This window comes from Sinocyclocheilus grahami, unplaced genomic scaffold (assembly GCF_001515645.1).
Source record: "Sinocyclocheilus grahami isolate Dianchi unplaced genomic scaffold, SAMN03320097.WGS_v1.1 scaffold987.1, whole genome shotgun sequence".
NCBI classification, from domain to species: Eukaryota; Metazoa; Chordata; class Actinopteri; order Cypriniformes; family Cyprinidae; genus Sinocyclocheilus; species Sinocyclocheilus grahami.
Genome location: NW_015506166.1, coordinates 187078 through 205054, shown reverse-complemented (window position 1 = coordinate 205054; position 17977 = coordinate 187078). Strand labels below are relative to the sequence as shown.

At 36.1% G+C, this 17977-nt stretch overlaps 1 protein-coding gene across 1 annotated transcript in view; it reads left to right on the top strand.

Moving 5' to 3' along the window:
* LOC107565205 (protein spire homolog 1-like) overlaps nucleotides 1–17977 on the top strand; it is a 47144-nt gene that overhangs the window by 14545 nt on the left and 14622 nt on the right. Inside the window, exons 3-8 of the mRNA XM_016250429.1 lie at nucleotides 9784–10017; nucleotides 13157–13282; nucleotides 16471–16542; nucleotides 16655–16819; nucleotides 17436–17522; nucleotides 17674–17803. Of these exons, the coding sequence (XP_016105915.1) occupies nucleotides 9784–10017; nucleotides 13157–13282; nucleotides 16471–16542; nucleotides 16655–16819; nucleotides 17436–17522; nucleotides 17674–17803 (814 nt within the window). The remainder of the gene's footprint in view (nucleotides 1–9783; nucleotides 10018–13156; nucleotides 13283–16470; nucleotides 16543–16654; nucleotides 16820–17435; nucleotides 17523–17673; nucleotides 17804–17977) is intronic.

The window sequence follows — 17977 nt, the reverse complement described above, 5'->3', positions numbered from 1 at the left end:
GTATATGCAAAAGTCACCGTTTATTATTACTACCTTTCAAATTATTTTTTAAATTAAACTATTTATAATTATTGGGCAGAGGCACTTCATAAAACTAGCTAATGGTATCTCAGTTATTTAAAATAAATCGTCACAATTATACATGCATAAAAAGTATAACAATTCAAGACAGATTTTTAGTGTTATGAAAGTTGTTCAACCTTAAATCAGGCCTTGAGAAAAGCTTAACAAACTTGGGATGTGCCTCGCTGCAGTGATGCCATGTGAACTGGGCTGAACGAAGACTAGCCTGTGTCTTCATTGTTTTGCATAGTGTGAGACAGAGAGAGAGGAAGGCAACAGCTTCATCAGTGTCAAGGGAGATTTGAGAAAGTGGATTTGAGGCCTAGTTTTTCTATTTGATATACATTTTGGCCAGAAAAAAGGAAATGGTCTCTGCTATCAGAAGGTAGACGATGATTATTTAGAGCTGATCAGCTCACAAAGTCTAGTTGAAGTCATGTGCTTCTGACTGGATTTAGTCCTGTGTGTCTCTCCTGCAGTTTTCCTCCAGCATCACTGCGCTCTCTCAAACTCACTCCTTCTGAGTCACAAGTCTGGAGAGAAACTGCAGAGAGAATAGTCCTGTGTTCCTTCAATGTTTCAGGACATCTGCAGGAACTCTCTGTTCTCACAGTCACACCCTCCACCGCCTCTGAATTACATGCGTGCAAACGTAAGGGTATAGTACCTCAAGCACGCAATACTGCAGGAAAAAGTACCTCTGCTTTTGTAAATTTGCCAAAACAAGTTGCATCTGTAATTTAAAATATTAAATATAAAATAAAACAATACATAAAATAAATACTGTGTTGCATTTTCAGCATGGGCAGCTCAACAAAGGCCAAACAATTATGTTTAGCTTTGGGTCTGTTAGTTACTGATGTGTGCCAAACAACATTTTCATTATTTAACAGATGATGAGCTGTCATTAGGCCTGTCACGATAACAACTTTTTGTTGTGCGATATATTGCCCCAGAAATAATTGCGATAAGCGATATTATTGTCATTTTAAAGACCATTTTATGCCACTGAATATATAATCATAATGTAACAGCATAATAATGCAAGAAGGCCTACACACTTCCAAATGACAACAAACTTTAAATTTTTAAGAATATTTAGATCATGGAAATTAAGTATCAAAATATTAGATACCTTAAAAAACTTGAATAAATAGTAAATAAACATTTCTAACAAAAAGTGCAAAGTAACAAGTAGAAAAAAAGAAAAATGCACAAAAAACTTTTATGGAGATTTTTCCATCTACGTAATGCAAGAAGGCCTACACACTTCCAAATGACAACAAACTTTAAATTTTTAAGAATATTTAGATCATGGAAATTAAGTATCAAAATATTAGATACCTTAAAAAACTTGAATAAATAGTAAATAAACATTTCTAACAAAAAGTGCAAAGTAACAAGTAGAAAAAAAGAAAAATGCACAAAAAACTTTAATGGAGATTTTTCCATCTACAGATTCATTCTTTTCTCTGTAAACTAAGGGTGCATTGCTGAAAAACACAATCACTACTTAGCAGTCAGATGTCCGCATGCACAAAGGCACAGATCCCTAAACAAGGCCATATCTGCAGATTAAACTTTTGTAGAAGCATTTTTTAAATTTGAGGACCTCATGACTACACCACGTTATGTACGAGAAGCTGCAAAAGGCTCAGGTGCAAATGGAATGTAAAAAACACGGTGACATATATATTGCGATATATTGCTTCACCAAAAATGATTGAGGTCCTGTACATATATTGCAAGATAAGTCGATATATTGATTATTGCGACAGGCCTAGCTGTCATCATACAGCATTCTCGTCCTCTTAACTTTTTCTTTATGGCGTCCTTATGTCATGTAAAAGCTCTGCCTCTCCTAGATGTGTAACTGAGGTGGATGTTTGATGTTTTGTTGATGTTGACCACACCTGGAAAAGCTGGAATCTAAGGACATCAATGAAAGACTGTGCTTTTGACAGAGTTTTTAGACTGAGATATTTACGAAGCTGAAGGCAGGAATATGTTATTTACATGTGAGAGCAACAAAGAAACATGGAGTATAATGACGTGTCCCAAACAAATCAGTTTTATAGTAATTTTTTAATTGATCCATATCAGTTGATGTCGAGTATTCACAGAATGAATATTATTTAATTATAAATATTAAATATTATTTATATGTAATTTTGCATGCTTGTTTACACTATGTAAGAATTACAAAAGCAAAATTCATAAAAATATTTTTGTTACTTGAGGTAAAAAATGGAATCGAGATTGCGATTGTCATACGTATCTTTCAGTGAAGCACGGTTCTGTGATCAGCAGTAAATCTCCATCCAAAGGCCAGAGGGCGCTCTTGCGCTGAAACTCCAAATACGCCTCGCAGAAAAAACCCAGAACCCCATCGCTGCAGCTGAATAAACAGAAGATTCAACTGCTTTCATTGATTCAACGTGACTAATAAACACATGACTATGGCAATATACGGTTTATCGGAGTTATCATTATTATAATTTTCATTAAAATAAAGTATATTTATAATGCAATGCCTTTATCATTGCTTAAATACTATGAAATATGTTGCGTGTCTTATTCTGTGTAAGAAGCCACATCATCTCACTGAAGGATTTATTTCAAAAACTCGACTGACGTTACGAAGTAGGTTTGGAGTAAAAACATGTTATTAAATGTGGTATTTTCACATGCTTTCAGATGGAGCAGCATTTACTTCACAGAGTCGTAGTTCACTGAGAAGCTATGCAAACTGCTTTCATAATTGCGAACGATTTCTTCGATTTCATAATCGCGCAATAAAATCCCCTGCGATTTTTTTGCGTAACTTGTCAGTGAACTACGCCTCTGTGTAGTAAATGTTGCTCCATCTGAAAGCACGTGATGATGATTTCCTGCTTATTACAGAACCGGCTTTACTAACAAAATGCGCATGACAATCGCATTCGATTAATTGTGCAGCCCTAGTTGTATGTTACATGTTGTTAAATTAATGCTTATTGCATTATTTCAGTTCCATGTGTGCTACCATGATAGTGTTTGTGTGAATCACTGTGCACCTTCTATATATGTTAATATTTAAAAGCTGCTTGTGATAGGCTTTGGTACATCATGTAACTTTCTCATCATCACCTGCTTTTAGTGGTTATCAGTGTATTACAAAGGTACAAAACAGATTTCAGTACTTAAATAGGTTGGTATATTAACATTATATCAGTTAATGAAATTACGGTATTTAAATGTAAATTGAATTTAAAACCGTAAAACCTCAAATGTTGCTACTGTATTTTTTAAGGTAAAATTCTGGCAACCACAGCTGCTGTTTCTTTACCATAAGTTTTACGGATTTTTTTACATCTTATCTGTATTGGCCAGAATTGTAATAAACTGTAGATGGATCCCAACATTATGGTGATATAAAATTACTCATATGACATATGAGATTTTGTTCATGCTGCCCACTCCTAATATCGAAGTGTTATTAAATAATGAAAATTTATTAAATGAATGAGTAATGAATGAATCCTTTTACACACTGTTTAGGGCCCTTTCTTTGTTTACAATCCCACGCAGGCTAGACTTGCTTTTAGCTGAGCTCTAGTGCAGTGTTTTACACAAAGGATTAGATTACATAAGAGTAGGACACTTATAATATTTGTTTTCCTCATGACAAGTATTAAAGTCTGGAACACAGCATGTTATTAGCAGGTATGAACTACTGCAGTTCCACACCTGGAAAAGTGTCAATATTGATACAGAGATGGGATCGGTGGAAGTAGTGAAATGTTTCAGAGACATAATGCCCAGTATCGAAGCCTCATCTGTTTGAGCACTCGCTTACATAACAATAATTACGCTGGATTTTATCGTCTGTAACTGATAAGGCGTTTCGTATAACCTCCTTTATAAACTTTATTAATTCTCTGTACTATGTTTGAGTCTAGTTGTAGTTTATTGACAAAGGGTTGAAGACAAATCTGTATATAGATTCTCTGTATTCCTCCTTATTTGATCTAGGCCCGACCTTCTTTTGGCTGTTTTGGGATGTTTGCCATACTTTTGCATGAAAAATTGTTGGTTTTACCACTCTTTCAGTAATTGCATAATGTAATTTACTCTGCATGAATTGTTCTCGCAGCTCAATTGTATTAGTTAGGCTTAATTGATCGCTCGTTGGCCGTCGGGTCATGTCAGTCTCCTGAGCACAAGCTGCGATGATTCCCAGGCTGATTTTCATGAGTACATCCGCTCCTGCTGCCTGAACTTACTCTGACATGATTGAATTGAACTGGTACAAAACAACACTAGGCCAGTCAATCAACTCCTTGATGGCTCATATGATAACAGAGGGCATCTTTGTTCACAGAAACAGTCAGGCACACGGTGGGTAATGTCAGGATACTGCACGGGTTCATATTTATCTGGAAATGTGATGCACTGAAAGATACTCGTTTTCACTGGCCCTGAGGCTCAAACTAAACATTGCTGCTATTTTTAGAAAGTTTACATAGCCTATAATGTCATACAAATTTTTATGTTAATAAATAAATAAATAATGTAAATAATTAATTTAACATTAATTGATAAATGCTGCAAGTGCAACATCGACACTCAAGCTGATGTCTCTATTGCCTTCTGTAGAGCTGCTTATAGCTGAATTAAATTTGTTTTATAATTTATGAATTTTGCACTTATTGAGCTAAACTGAATCAACACTAAGCTGGCTTGAGTAGAATATTGATGCTATTGTCTTCTGTAGAGCTACTTTAATAGTTGAACTGAGTTCGCTTCATTACTACTGAACTTAGCGACATTCACAGTTATTTAACTAAATTGAGCTCAATAATGATTCAGTTTTCATTTTGGAGCTGCTACTTAAGCCCAAAGTATACTTCACTTTTTACGCATACGCGAGAGACAACATACTAGGGCTGTGTATCGGCAAGAATCTGGCGATACAATATGTATCACAATACAGGGGTTGCGATACGATATGTTGCGATACTGGAAGTAAGACGATATATTAGGATATTTCTTATTTTAGGAATAGGAGAATAGGGTATAATTTTAGGAAAACTCATTTAGAACACACCACCATATGCAAACCTAAGCAAAAAAAAATCAATGGACACACATATATATATATATATATATATATATATATATATATATATACAGTGGGTACGGAAAGTATTCAGACCCCCTTAAATTTTTCACTCTTTTTCATATTGCAGCCATTTGCTAAAATCATTTACGTTAATTTTTTTTCCTCATTAATGTACACACAGCACCCCATATTGACAAAAAAACACAGAATAAAATGATAAATTTTCTCAGTTTAAACATTTGATATGTCATCTGTTGTATTCTGAATAAAATATTGAAATTTGAAACTTCCACATTGCATTCTGTTTTTATTCACAATTTGTACGGTGTCCCAACTTTTTTTGGAATCGGGTTTGTATATATATATATATAATTTTTTTTTACCAGAACACAGTGGAATCTGCATTTGCATTAATCTATCCCTGTAACATTCAATGCTATTGAACCACTTTTTGTGCAGCACGAATAAAGGGGGAGCAATTAAGTGCTTGCAGGAGTCAGATTTGACTGACCATGGGTCAAGAGGAGGGATGGCCTATAAGACCATGGTGGAGGATTTAATACTCAACGGATCTGGAGCTCATTGACAAATATCTTATATTGTAAGATGCGCTCCCTTTTCACAGTGCGCACGTGATTGCGAAATCGAAAGTGAAAGTGAACAGCGCGAGCGCTCATTCAAAAGAGATTTAAATACTCCCTATTGCTAGCGGCTCCCTGATACCCAAAAATTATATGCAATATTAGAATGTTTGCGGGAGCAGGCGGGACTGGACAAACCTTGAAGGAGCGGAACGCACACGTTGTCACTGTTTAAGTTCAGAGGTAAGAAGACTGCAATCTAGTGGTCGGGATAAAAACTCAAAACGAAACAACGGCCATGAATCTTGTATACATTTTTTTAAAATATCGATATTTTGAGAATCGATACAGTATCGCCAAACAAAATATAGCGATACTCACGTTTATCGATATTTTCTTATACCCCTACAGCATACAGTGCTTGTAATATGAATTTCGTCATCAGAACAGTACGCGCGCCACCCGATTTTTGTAACCACGTTTACCTTGTTTACCAGGTCGCACATGTGCAAGTTATTTTGCCGTAATCTGTTGTTCCTTCAGGTGGCAACACAGTCCCACGCTGTTCTTTCACAGTAGAAAATGAATCTAAAGAGACGGAACAACAACAACGCTAGCGTACACATACACGTACAAAAACGAAGTATATTTGGGGCTTTTCAGCTCAAATTATATTTGTTTCCTTACTGGAGAACTTTGCAACATTAATATTGTTATTTTCTTGTGTATTACTGTGAAGTTGCTTTGAAAAAGTCTGCATTGTTTAAAGTGCTATATGAATAAATGTGACTTGACTTAATAATATATAATATATTATATTAATATATTATTATATAATGTGTCAGAATTTTTTTTTATATTGGAATCACCGCGAGATTTCACAATGCTAAGCTGGACCACACAGGAAATAACGTGAGATCGCTTTACACCGAGCAGGACATAAAACGTGAAGTGGATTTCAGTGTACTACGGCCTCTACAGAGATTCATTACTTCACCAATGCTCAAAATGGAACTGTTTAATGCACAATCCCTCACAAATATGTCATCCTTTATACAAGACCATATCATGGGAAAGGGTTTGGACTTTATGTGCATGACAGAAACATGGCATCAGCCAGAGGTCTACTCAACATTAAATGAAGTCTTTATCACTTTTTTCAGGAAAAAAGTAGACATTATTCGCTCCCTTCTGACGTCTCATCGTCTTGACTGCCGATTTACAGCCTGGGACTCCCCAACCTCTTTGCTGTTTCTCTGACATCTCACAGCAAGAGGTTGATGACATAATCAGAAAGATGAAACCATCCACTTGCGCCCTGGACCCTTTTCCTTCAGCCTTGGTGAAATCTAACCTTTGTGCCATAAGTCCCCTGATTACTAAGGTTATCAACCACTCCCTCCAGGCTGGTCATGTTCCACCTGAACTGAAAACTGCTGTCATCAGACCACACCTCAAAAAAACTACTTTAGATCCTGAAGTCCTTGCCAACTACAGGCCCATCTCTAACCTTCAATTTCTTACTAAATTTTTGGAAAAAGTAGTTGCACAATTTCAGACCCATTTAAAACAAAACAATCTGTTTGAGAAATTCCAGTCTGGTTTCCGCTCTGGCCACAGCACCGAAACAGCACTGGTGAGGGTCACAAACGACCTGCTGATGGCAGCAGACGCTGGTTCTCCATCTCTTCTCATCCTTCTGGATTTGACTGCAGCATTCGACACGGTGGATCACAACATACTTCTGTATCATTTACGTCACACCATCAGTCTCTCTGACTCTGTCTATAACTGTTTTTTATCCTACCTTACTGGGAGAATGGAGTATGTTGCATTGGGAGAGGCTAAATCCTTGACACACAATGTCACCTGTGGTGTCCCTCAAGGCTCAGTGCTTGGCCCCACTCTGTTTATACTGTATATGCTCCCTCTCTGTCATGTCATCAGCCGGCATAATTTCATTGCTATGCTGACGACACTCCACTTTACCTTAAGACCAGCTCATCCACTTCTGCTGCCCTGTCATCTTCCACCTTGACTACCTGTCTGGAGGAGGTAAAGGCGTGGATGAGCCAAAATTTTCTGCAGTTGAACAGCTCAAAGACTGAAGCCATTCTAGTAGGCACCCCACACCAGGTCCAGACATCTGTCATTTCCAGCATTACCTTTTCTGGCCAAAACATTCCACTCTCAACACCAGTTATCAATTTGGGTGTTAGAATGGACTCTCATCTCACCTTTGAGGCTCGTGTTAAACATCTGTGCAAGACTTCCTTTTTCCATTTTAGGAATATCGCTAGACTTCGTCCTATGCTCACTCTTGCAGATGTGGAAAAGTTTGTCCATGCCTTTGTCTCCTCCAGACTGGACTACTGTAATGTGCTCCTCCTCGGGATCCCTGGCAAAAGCCTACAAAAATTACTGTACATTCAGAACAGTGCTGCTATACGATCACATCACCCCCATTCTCAAATCACTACACTGGCTTCCTGTTTCATTCAGGATTGTTTATAAGGTCTCCCTCCTTAGCCATCAGTGCATCCATGGCGACGCTCCATCATATCTCAAGGAACTCCTTACTCCACAAATTTCTAAACTTACACTCCATTCTGCATCAACATGTCTATTAAAATCCCCCAGGACTAAGCTTTGCACTATGGGAGATCGGATTTCTGTTCAGCTGCTCCGAGTTTGTGGAATGCTGTCCCTGACCATCTACGGACTCCACAGACTGTCGATGCTTTTAAACGTGGCCTCAAAACCTACCTTTTTAGCAAAGCCTTTGAATGATTCTTAATTTTGTTTTTGTTTTTAATCCGTATCACTTCAGGATTCTGTGTGAATATAAGGTGCATTATAAATAAAATGTATTATTATTATTATTTATAGTATGTTAACAATTTTAAGACAAATTTACAACAAAAATATAAAAAAAGGGGTATTAATAGGGGATAATAAAATTGTTGCTATTTTTATTAAAAATAAATTTTTAAGATTTATTTTTGCCATTTGCTTTTATTTATTGTTATATGACAGTTAGGGCTGGGCAATTTGGCAAAAAATTGTAATCTAGATTATTTTATTTACGATTTTTTAACTAGTCAACTTGAAAACTATTTTTCTAAACTGAAAACTATTTTTTAACTTTTTTGTCATTAACTCTCTAGTTAAAGAACATTCTATTCCAAGTGCATCACACATGAAGTTGTCAACATGATGAAAAATGTTAAACAAATCACATGTTAAATATCTTTGGTTGGATCGTTCTTTTCTCTTTACTGTTATCACTGACATATTGTCAAAGTTTAATTCTAACGTTTGGCAATATTTCTATTCAAAATCGCGATTCCTCGATTTCTAAAAAATAAAATTGTGGCAAAACATTAAATTCAAATTAATAGATAAAACCGGAAAAATCACCCAGCCCTAAGGACAGTATAGAGATGACAGAAAGTGAAGTGGGAGAGAGAGGGGGGACGGGATCGTAAAAGGTCCTTAAACCGGGATTCGAACTCGGGACGCCCCTAGTGCAACAGCGCTATATGTCTGCACACTGCCGACATTTTTATCAACATTTTTATATAAAGTGTCAAAATTATTAAGATTATTATAATAAAACAATTTATTAGTAATAATTCATCTGTCGATTTTCATTAGCATAAATAATACATTAATCAATTAATATATAATTCTTATATACTTTTTACAAAACATTTACAACAAATGGCATAAGTGCAAAACCGGTCCGACTGAGCATTATTGTCAAGCCCTGTTTGAGCTGTATCTGAATTCCCCCTCCATTAAAGCTTGCAGGCCTCTGAGAGTCACAAGACTGTAATGAGGCTTATCCAAGAGGTTGCTGACACTTTCTTTCTTTTGAGCTAATCTCTGATGCCTTTTATCAGTGCTCATGATATGGGTTGTAAAATAGAGGTTTATGTCATAGCATGTGTTGCTTCTGATGTCATGACTATACGGTTATTTATTCTTACTTAATAATGAATGTGATTGTGTGTGTGTGTGTGTGTGTTACAGATCATAGAGTCTCTGGGTATAATGATCTATAAGGCTTTGGATTACGGCTTGAAGGAGCATGAGGAGAGAGAGCTCAGCCCTCCTCTGGAGCAGCTCATCGACCTCATGACCAACATGGCAGACACAGAAACAGACTGTCCTGATGAGGGATATGAGGCAACAGAGGAAGAGGATGAGGGAGATGAAGAACTCACAGAAGTCTCCAACATCCGTGGCTACCGTGACATCATTTCCGTAAGTATTGATAGAGCATTATACATCGGCTAGGCCAATTATTGGCTATTTTGTCATTATTGGCATTGGCCGACAACTGTGATCGCCTGTCCGATCAACAGAAGTACTGTTTGCCAATTTAAACAGTTATCAAATCTACCAATAGCCCTGTCAGTTGTGTTTTTTGAGTGAATATTTAGTAAATTCAGTTTTTATTTAATTGATCCTTTTTTACCATCCTCATGTTATATTCCATAAATGTATTTATTAATTTGTTGAATAATAAAATGTATGGGGTTTAGTTTACGAATGCTGTTAACTATATAAACCGTAAAATATTTAATTTAATTTAATAATACTGCATTTTTATCAATATATATTTATGCATTAATGAACTTATCTAATTAAATAAATTATATATTTATTTATATAAAATAGAAAATGTATAGGATACAATTTACAAATACTGTTTTTATTAATATTTTATGTAAACTGTCAAAATTTAAATATATATTTTTAAAATACATTTTTATTAATTATGTTTTTATTTTTTTATTGATTGATTTTAATTAATTAATATTACTTTATTAATGAATTTACAAATTTTTATATAAATGAATTTGGATTTTTTTTTAATCAAAATGATATATTTATTCAATTATTTATTTATTTGTTTATTAAATGCGTAATACAATCTATGGGATACAATGCACAATTCTATTTTTATTTATCAAAATGTTACCAGTAATTGAAACACTTATTAAATGTTAAAATAGATTTTTAATTCAAATTGAATTTAATTAGTTTGTTGTTAATTATTCGTTCACACATTAAGTAAAATATTAATGAATTAATTTAGAATTTTAATATATGAATATATTTTAATCTAAATATTGAACCGGTGTGGATCGTAGGAAGCAAGATCTTCCTCACAGTTCCTGAGTTGGGTTTATCTGCTCTCTGTGAAGATCGGTGTGAGTGTTATTTACTGAGAGTTACTCTCTCAGCTGGTATTCATTATGCTGCTTAGTGCTCCCTTAGGCCCACTCCAGTAACTCATTACCCTGAGACTCCATAAAGGCCTTCAGACACTTAGCAGCACCGGTTATTTTAAATTACAGTCATATTTATCAATAAACTAATGGAGAAGCTCTTTACAAACTGTGGAAAGAAAGAATATGACCAGACTGAGACCACACAGATACTAACATTAGCATGAATTTAAATCGTAACAAGGAATACCATGAAAACACCCATGGAAGCAACATATGGTCAGTTTGGTTCACAATATGTTCTGCACTATTCTGCAGGGCCATTTCAGGACTTGTTAGATAATGTCTGTCCTTTCATGCCTTCCTTTCAGTCTCCAAATTTAGTGACAAGGTTGAGTGCACAAATGAACCGTGACATTAGATTTCTCCAAGCTGAACCTGGTGAAACCTTTTAAATTCTCTATTTAGACTGAGAAAGATTGACAAAAATAAAGAGGAACGAGAACAGAAGATAGTGGACTACCTTTGAGGCATATGCCTCTTTCATTATCTCAGCCCATTCGTTTGGAATGGGAAAATAAAAGGACTTCCTGGAGTGTTTCTTTAACTTCCTTTAGCGCATCCTCCTTAAATGGTTTTTCATTTTTTCCTACTTTTGCTTCTTATCGCTCTCCTGTCAGGTCTAGCAGGTTTTTTTCCCTTGTCGTAGACAATATTCTCGTTAAGCGTGATTCCTCAGCAAAACGCGTCACGGGGACGGTGAATCTACGCTGCGCAAGACATTCCTGAAGAGGGCAGAGCTCAAGGGAAGGTGTGGGGAAAAATGTCATTAAGCCGGTTGGAGGTGTATTTGGTCAGCGTAATTGTGCATTTTAAAATACGTGTTATGCTCAAACTATTATACCTGAGACTGTGAATTTAATCAGAGTCATGCTAGCTTTGGGTTTGGCTCTCAGCTATGTGCCAAAACATAATGTGTTACGCCAGGGTTAACTTGTTAGACAGATTCGGAAGATGATTTTCTTAAAGTCTGTGGAAAAGATGCGAGGATTAACTTGTCAGACAGAGTTGGACGAGACCTTAAATGCACTTCTGTCCTCTGAAACAGTCAACTATTTTAGGAAAGATACTTGTTGACAAACAGAACAATTACTAATGATTTGTAGTCGTACTGTAACCAATTTGCTCATGAATGGACCAAAGAAGTGGAATGTTTGAGAGCATTTCTGTGCAGTGTATTTATAGGAACATTCAAATGGAAAATAATAAAAATTAAACATTCATTTTCCTCTGTGATTCTTTGTTTGCTCTCAATCTAAGGGACAATAATATATGATCATATGATGGTTGCCCAAACAAGAAAGTAGCCTCATGCAGAGTTTCCTAAACTGGGGTTTGTGAATTGATGAAAAGGTAACAGTTACTTAAATCAAAGGTAACATTTAAATAAATATGTTTCTTTTCAATAAAACCAATCAAAATAAAACACTTGAAATATTTATAATAATAAAAAAAAAAAATCTAAATATTAACTTAAAATCTCAGAGGGTGCTTAAAGGGATAGATAGAATTTTGTCAACAATTTTTTTGTTTATTATTTTAGGTCAAAAAACAAAATCCCACACACTACCAATACTTGCAAAATGATCAGAGACAGTAATTTATTGACAATGTTTCGGTCTCATGACCTTCAACAGGCATATTCAAACATATAAATGCGAGCTCAATCACATTAAAATCATCACTGCGAAGGACCATACTAATAACACCCAATGAATACATCATTAACTCCACTTCCTCATATAAAAAATTCACATCAAAAATATATATATGCACACACGTTATAACATAACATTTAATTGTGATTCATCATTCATGCCCATGGGTGATTGCTGCGCAGAGATTGGTCATGATGTCATTTTAATGTGATTTAGCTCGCATTTGTATGTTTGAATATGCCTGAAACATTGTCAATAAATGAGTGTTTTTGATACTTTTGATGATTTTCTTTTGTTTTTTGACTTTTTTGGGTCTTTTTCTCCTACGCACCCATCTATTACCTGCAGGTGTGCGATCACTGATTGTTAGTTGATATTTTAGACACTGACACTGACAAAAATGTAGGCTTTAATGCTGTGATGTACGTCTCACCGTTTTCTCCTCTGCAGCTGTGCACGTCTCATCTTCCCGGCCCATCAGATGCTCGCAACCACTACCAGGCCGTATGTCGAGCCCTGTACGCAGAGACCAAGGAGCTACGCACCTTCCTAGAGAAGATCAAGAGTGCCAAAGAGGTAATGACCCTCATATGTCACTCTTGTCTATTCACGTGTGGATCCAAAATTATCTTACAAGTACCATTACTGAGTTTTAGTTTTTGTTCCATCCATGAAACGACATAATAAAAAAAAAATCAGAAACACACACGCTTTATCATATTTATGTATGTATGTATGTATGTATTCGAATTTTCTCATTTCTCAGCTTTACTGAAACCACAGAACGCATTATAAGCTTACCAAATTATGTACAAACTGCTTTTTTCATTTCTTTGTTCTTCCATTTAGTTTAATTTGCTGAAGAGCTGTATTTTCAGTTCTGTGTCATTTATGCCAAAAAAGCAAGTGAAATAACAAAAACAACAACAAACATTTATAGTAAGCATCTTACAAAGATATTGACAGGGTGAAAATCAAAACAGCTGTATACATGTACAGTACTGAAAGCGTGATGCTGTTTTATCAGCTTGAATGGAGTTAGTGGGCTGACAGCACAAGTGACTCATAAATAGGCTGTGGACTGTGGAGGTGGATTGAAACCAGTGCTTTATTACCCAACACACTGTCATATGCTTGTTTCATCAGGTTTTAAGAATGTAAATATTGTGCTAATATGTTTTTTTTGCTATAGGACTTTAAGTATTCTTAGATATTCACACCTACATTTTGCATTCATAACAAGGACACCATTAAGCAATATATATTTTCTGAGGAATGGGTATATAATATTTGTACACTGAGAAAAAAGGTACAAAAGCTGTGTCAGTAGTGATGTCTTTACCATTTTTTTAATTTTTTTATATTTATCTTTAAGATATTAATATGCACCCTTTAGGGGTAAATAAGGTGCAAATGTGTACTTTTTAAAAAGGTACCGCCCCACTGACAGCTTTTTGTACCTTTTTTTTCTGAGAGTCTATTTTCTTTAGTTTCTGTATATTATTTCCACCTGTCTCATTAAATGTTCGAAGTAACAACTTCATCAATTGAGTCATTTTTAAAAATAAATAAAGACTTGAATGTGCCAGGCTCTTATAGTTTAAGATTGGTAAGTTGAGCCACTTTCTGTATTATTGAGATGACTGTCAAAAAGTGTTTCAGCGATTTATAAACAAACATTATTATGAAGTGTTATTGCTTCTTATGACATAGTAATATGTGCACCATCTGCAGAATTGAGATGCTATCACTCTTTAACTCTTAAAAACAATATTTGCATATAACATAGCCCTCATACCTTCTATTGAATGCATGTCTTGAACACCACACAGAGACTGAATGTTCCCATCAAGTCATGCAGAAACTTTTTTTTTAAAGAGATTCGTTCTGACATTTCAGTTGTCAATTATGAACAGCTTTACCTGCCAATACTTGAAGACATTTCATTATTAAACTGCATCAACTGCTTAGTGTGCCATAGACATTTTTTTTTATTAAATATTATTTTTTTTATACAAAGCAACATAAGTCCAAAACACCTGTAATTACATTGTGCATTTGAAATGAATAATATATTATGTATTATATAGAGATATTACAGTGTTGTTTTATTACTGCTTTGAAAAAACACTGTCCCTGTTCAGAATTCAACAAAAAATTGTGAATGCTCTTATTTGCTTGAGTTGTGTAACACTAAACTTGACAAGTTTCGTAAGAAGCTGTTTTTAAGGGGATTGCTCTGTGATCGCCTAGTCAGACAGTGTTTAGCCTTCTTTAGTATAGAGTGAGCTGTTTAAACTGTAACATGTAATCAAGTGGCATGTGAACATCATGTAATATGAGCCTTATCCCATTGAATGTGTTCTTTCTCTCAGAGGCATTAGTTTGCATTAACCTGCTTTCTATAGTGTAGCTCCTAATCCAGCAGCACCAAGTGGCACTGGGTGGAGGTCACATGTCGTTGGCTGAAACAGGAGCAGCTGTCATGGGTCTTGGAACAGGTCTGCTCAGTCCTGAACCAGAATTTAGTCCTGTTACACCTGCACATTCTAAATAAATACTAATTTTCACATCTTAATAATAACATTATTGAAGTACATATTACTTGCGAGTAATAGAAGTATGAGAATTAGGATGCAGCCTAGATCAACTGCTCAGTTGAATATTACTGACAGGTTTGTTAGGTCAAGGTTGGAACTAAACACTGCAGCATAGCAATCTTCCGGAATGTGGATTAAGTAATCACCCCTGCTTTAGAGGAAAGGAGTGCAGAGAGCGAGTGAAAAGAGGCAGGAAAAATCAGTTGTGCGGTTCTTTTGATCTTCGCCAGATTGACAGAATAGTCTTGCTCCGATGAGTCAGAGAGTCTACAGTCCCCCCCCGTGTCTGTGTTTCTTTTTCTTTCTCATGCATGAATAAAATGTTCCTTTTTGGCTTGTGTTTTGTGATGCAGCACAGTTGTGTTTGCTTTAAGAGATCAGACTCTTTCTGCTCAGATATTATTAGCTCTGTGTGTGTGTTTCTGTTCATTCATGCTAAGTCTGCATCAGGGCAAGGTAAACCCTAGAGGGGACACACGTCTCTGCTTCACTTTGAGTTCTTCTGAGGGAGACTGCAAACTCACTCAGAGGTTTAATAATCTCCAGGCAGCAGCAAAAGAATGATTTATTGTTCTGACCATAAGCCTGACTTGCATAATTCGAAGGATATACTGAAAAAAAAAAATCCTAGTTTAATTATACACTATATATATATATTATATTATATATATTTCATTTGTCCTGTGATGGTAAATCTCATTTATTTTGCCATGAATGTCAAACCACTCAAAACAAACAAGATGAGAATATATTCTCGGCTGACGTTTACTGAACACGTTTTGTAATTTGTCAATTAACCAGTGCAGGTGGAACAACCATTGTGTCTATCATATATGCCGTTGTCCCAACTTCAACCCTGCGTGGAAATGACCTTTTGCTAGTGGATCAGTGGGTGTGGCTGTAGTGCAGACTAGCTGCGTATTGATCAAGCCTTAATGAGAGTGAATCGGTTTACACACAAGCCAGACCCACGATGGATAAAGCGACATTGACTTTTTCTTATTTGACCCCAGACTGAGGACAGTCTATGTTATTTTACATATCCAACACCAAAGAAATGCCATCTTTATAAATAGATTGATGGATGGATGGATGCATGCAGGATCTAAATGGCCTCTGGTCCAAGACTTAATACTAATCTTTTTCTATCTTTTTCTTTTTCAGAATTTGCGGAAGATGGAAGGAGAAACAGAGGAGCCTGTCAGAGACCTGAATGAGCTGCAGAATGCTGACTGGGTGAGAGCAGTTTCCCTGAGCATAACGGTGCTGAATGCATTCAGACTGTGCTCTATTGGTTCAGGACAGTCATAAGCCATGGCTAACTGTGTGTTGTGTATATTTTCCACAGGCACGGTTTTGGGTGCAGGTGATGAGGGACCTGAGACATGGTGTGAAGCTGAAGAAGGTCCAGGAGCGTCAGTATAACCTTCTACCCATCGAGTTCCAGCTCACGCCTTATGAGATGCTCATGGACGACATCCGCTCCAAACGCTACAAACTTCGCAAAGTCATGGTGAGCGTGCACAAGTATAAATGAATCCTGGGTTATGTCAGCATCTATGATCAAAATCTGTTTTTGAATTTCTCCATGAACACACAAGCATGAGTCATTTTTCCCTTTGTACCAACAGTGCAGTCGCACATTGCAATTCATTTTTATTGCTGTTTGTTGCAGAGATCATAAACACAACAGTGTTTACTTATCAAGCAGGCTTATTTCTGAAGCTGCAGGGTAGAAAAAGGTTTTAAAGGGTTGAACTGGATCAAGTGAATGACACTGAAATCAGTAAATCAAGATGGCTTGAGGTTACGGTTTAGAAATAGACATATAAGGCTGCAAAACTTTCAGAGAGATGCCACGTCAGAGTCAACACCTTACATGATAGGCCATTTTCAATTGAGTGAGGTAATAGGTCAATTTTTGTTCACCTACCACACCTTTGCCTCCAGTTATTAATGCATAGACATAGACAATAGCTGTCATTGATATTATTTTGATGCATTCTTTAGACAGGACACACATTTAAAATGCGTCCTTTGCATTCTTTCAAATGACACAGACTTTAAGTTTTAGTTCACTGGCAACATATCTAAGATTTGACCCCTGCTGTGCCTTCTTTCTGCTGTAGGTCAATGGTAACATTCCTCCGAGGTTAAAGAAGAGTGCTCACGAGATCATACTGGAATTCATTCGCTCCAGACCTCCACTGAATCCTGTGAGCATGAGAGCATACACAAACACGCTTACCTTTGGTCATATGTGAGCTGGAGTATCTTTAAACTGATGTAGATCAATTAATACAAATGTCACCTATTAACACAAACCTGCTAATCATTGTGCATGTGTATGTTTGAATGTGCTTTAAGGTTTCTGCTCGTAAGCTAAAGCCTCATCCAACAAGACCTCCCAGTCTTCATGAACGTATCCTGGAAGGGATCCGGTCGGAGAGAAAGCTCAGGCCCGTCTCACCTGATATGATCCGTAGGAGTCGACTCGGTTAGTGCACTTTATCACACTTGCTCTCATAAACACACAGACGCTTATTCATTCATGCACATCATTTACCTAAAAACCTAAGCTGGGCAAATATCTATATATATATATATCTATATATATATATATATATATATATATATATATATATATATATATATATATATATACATATAT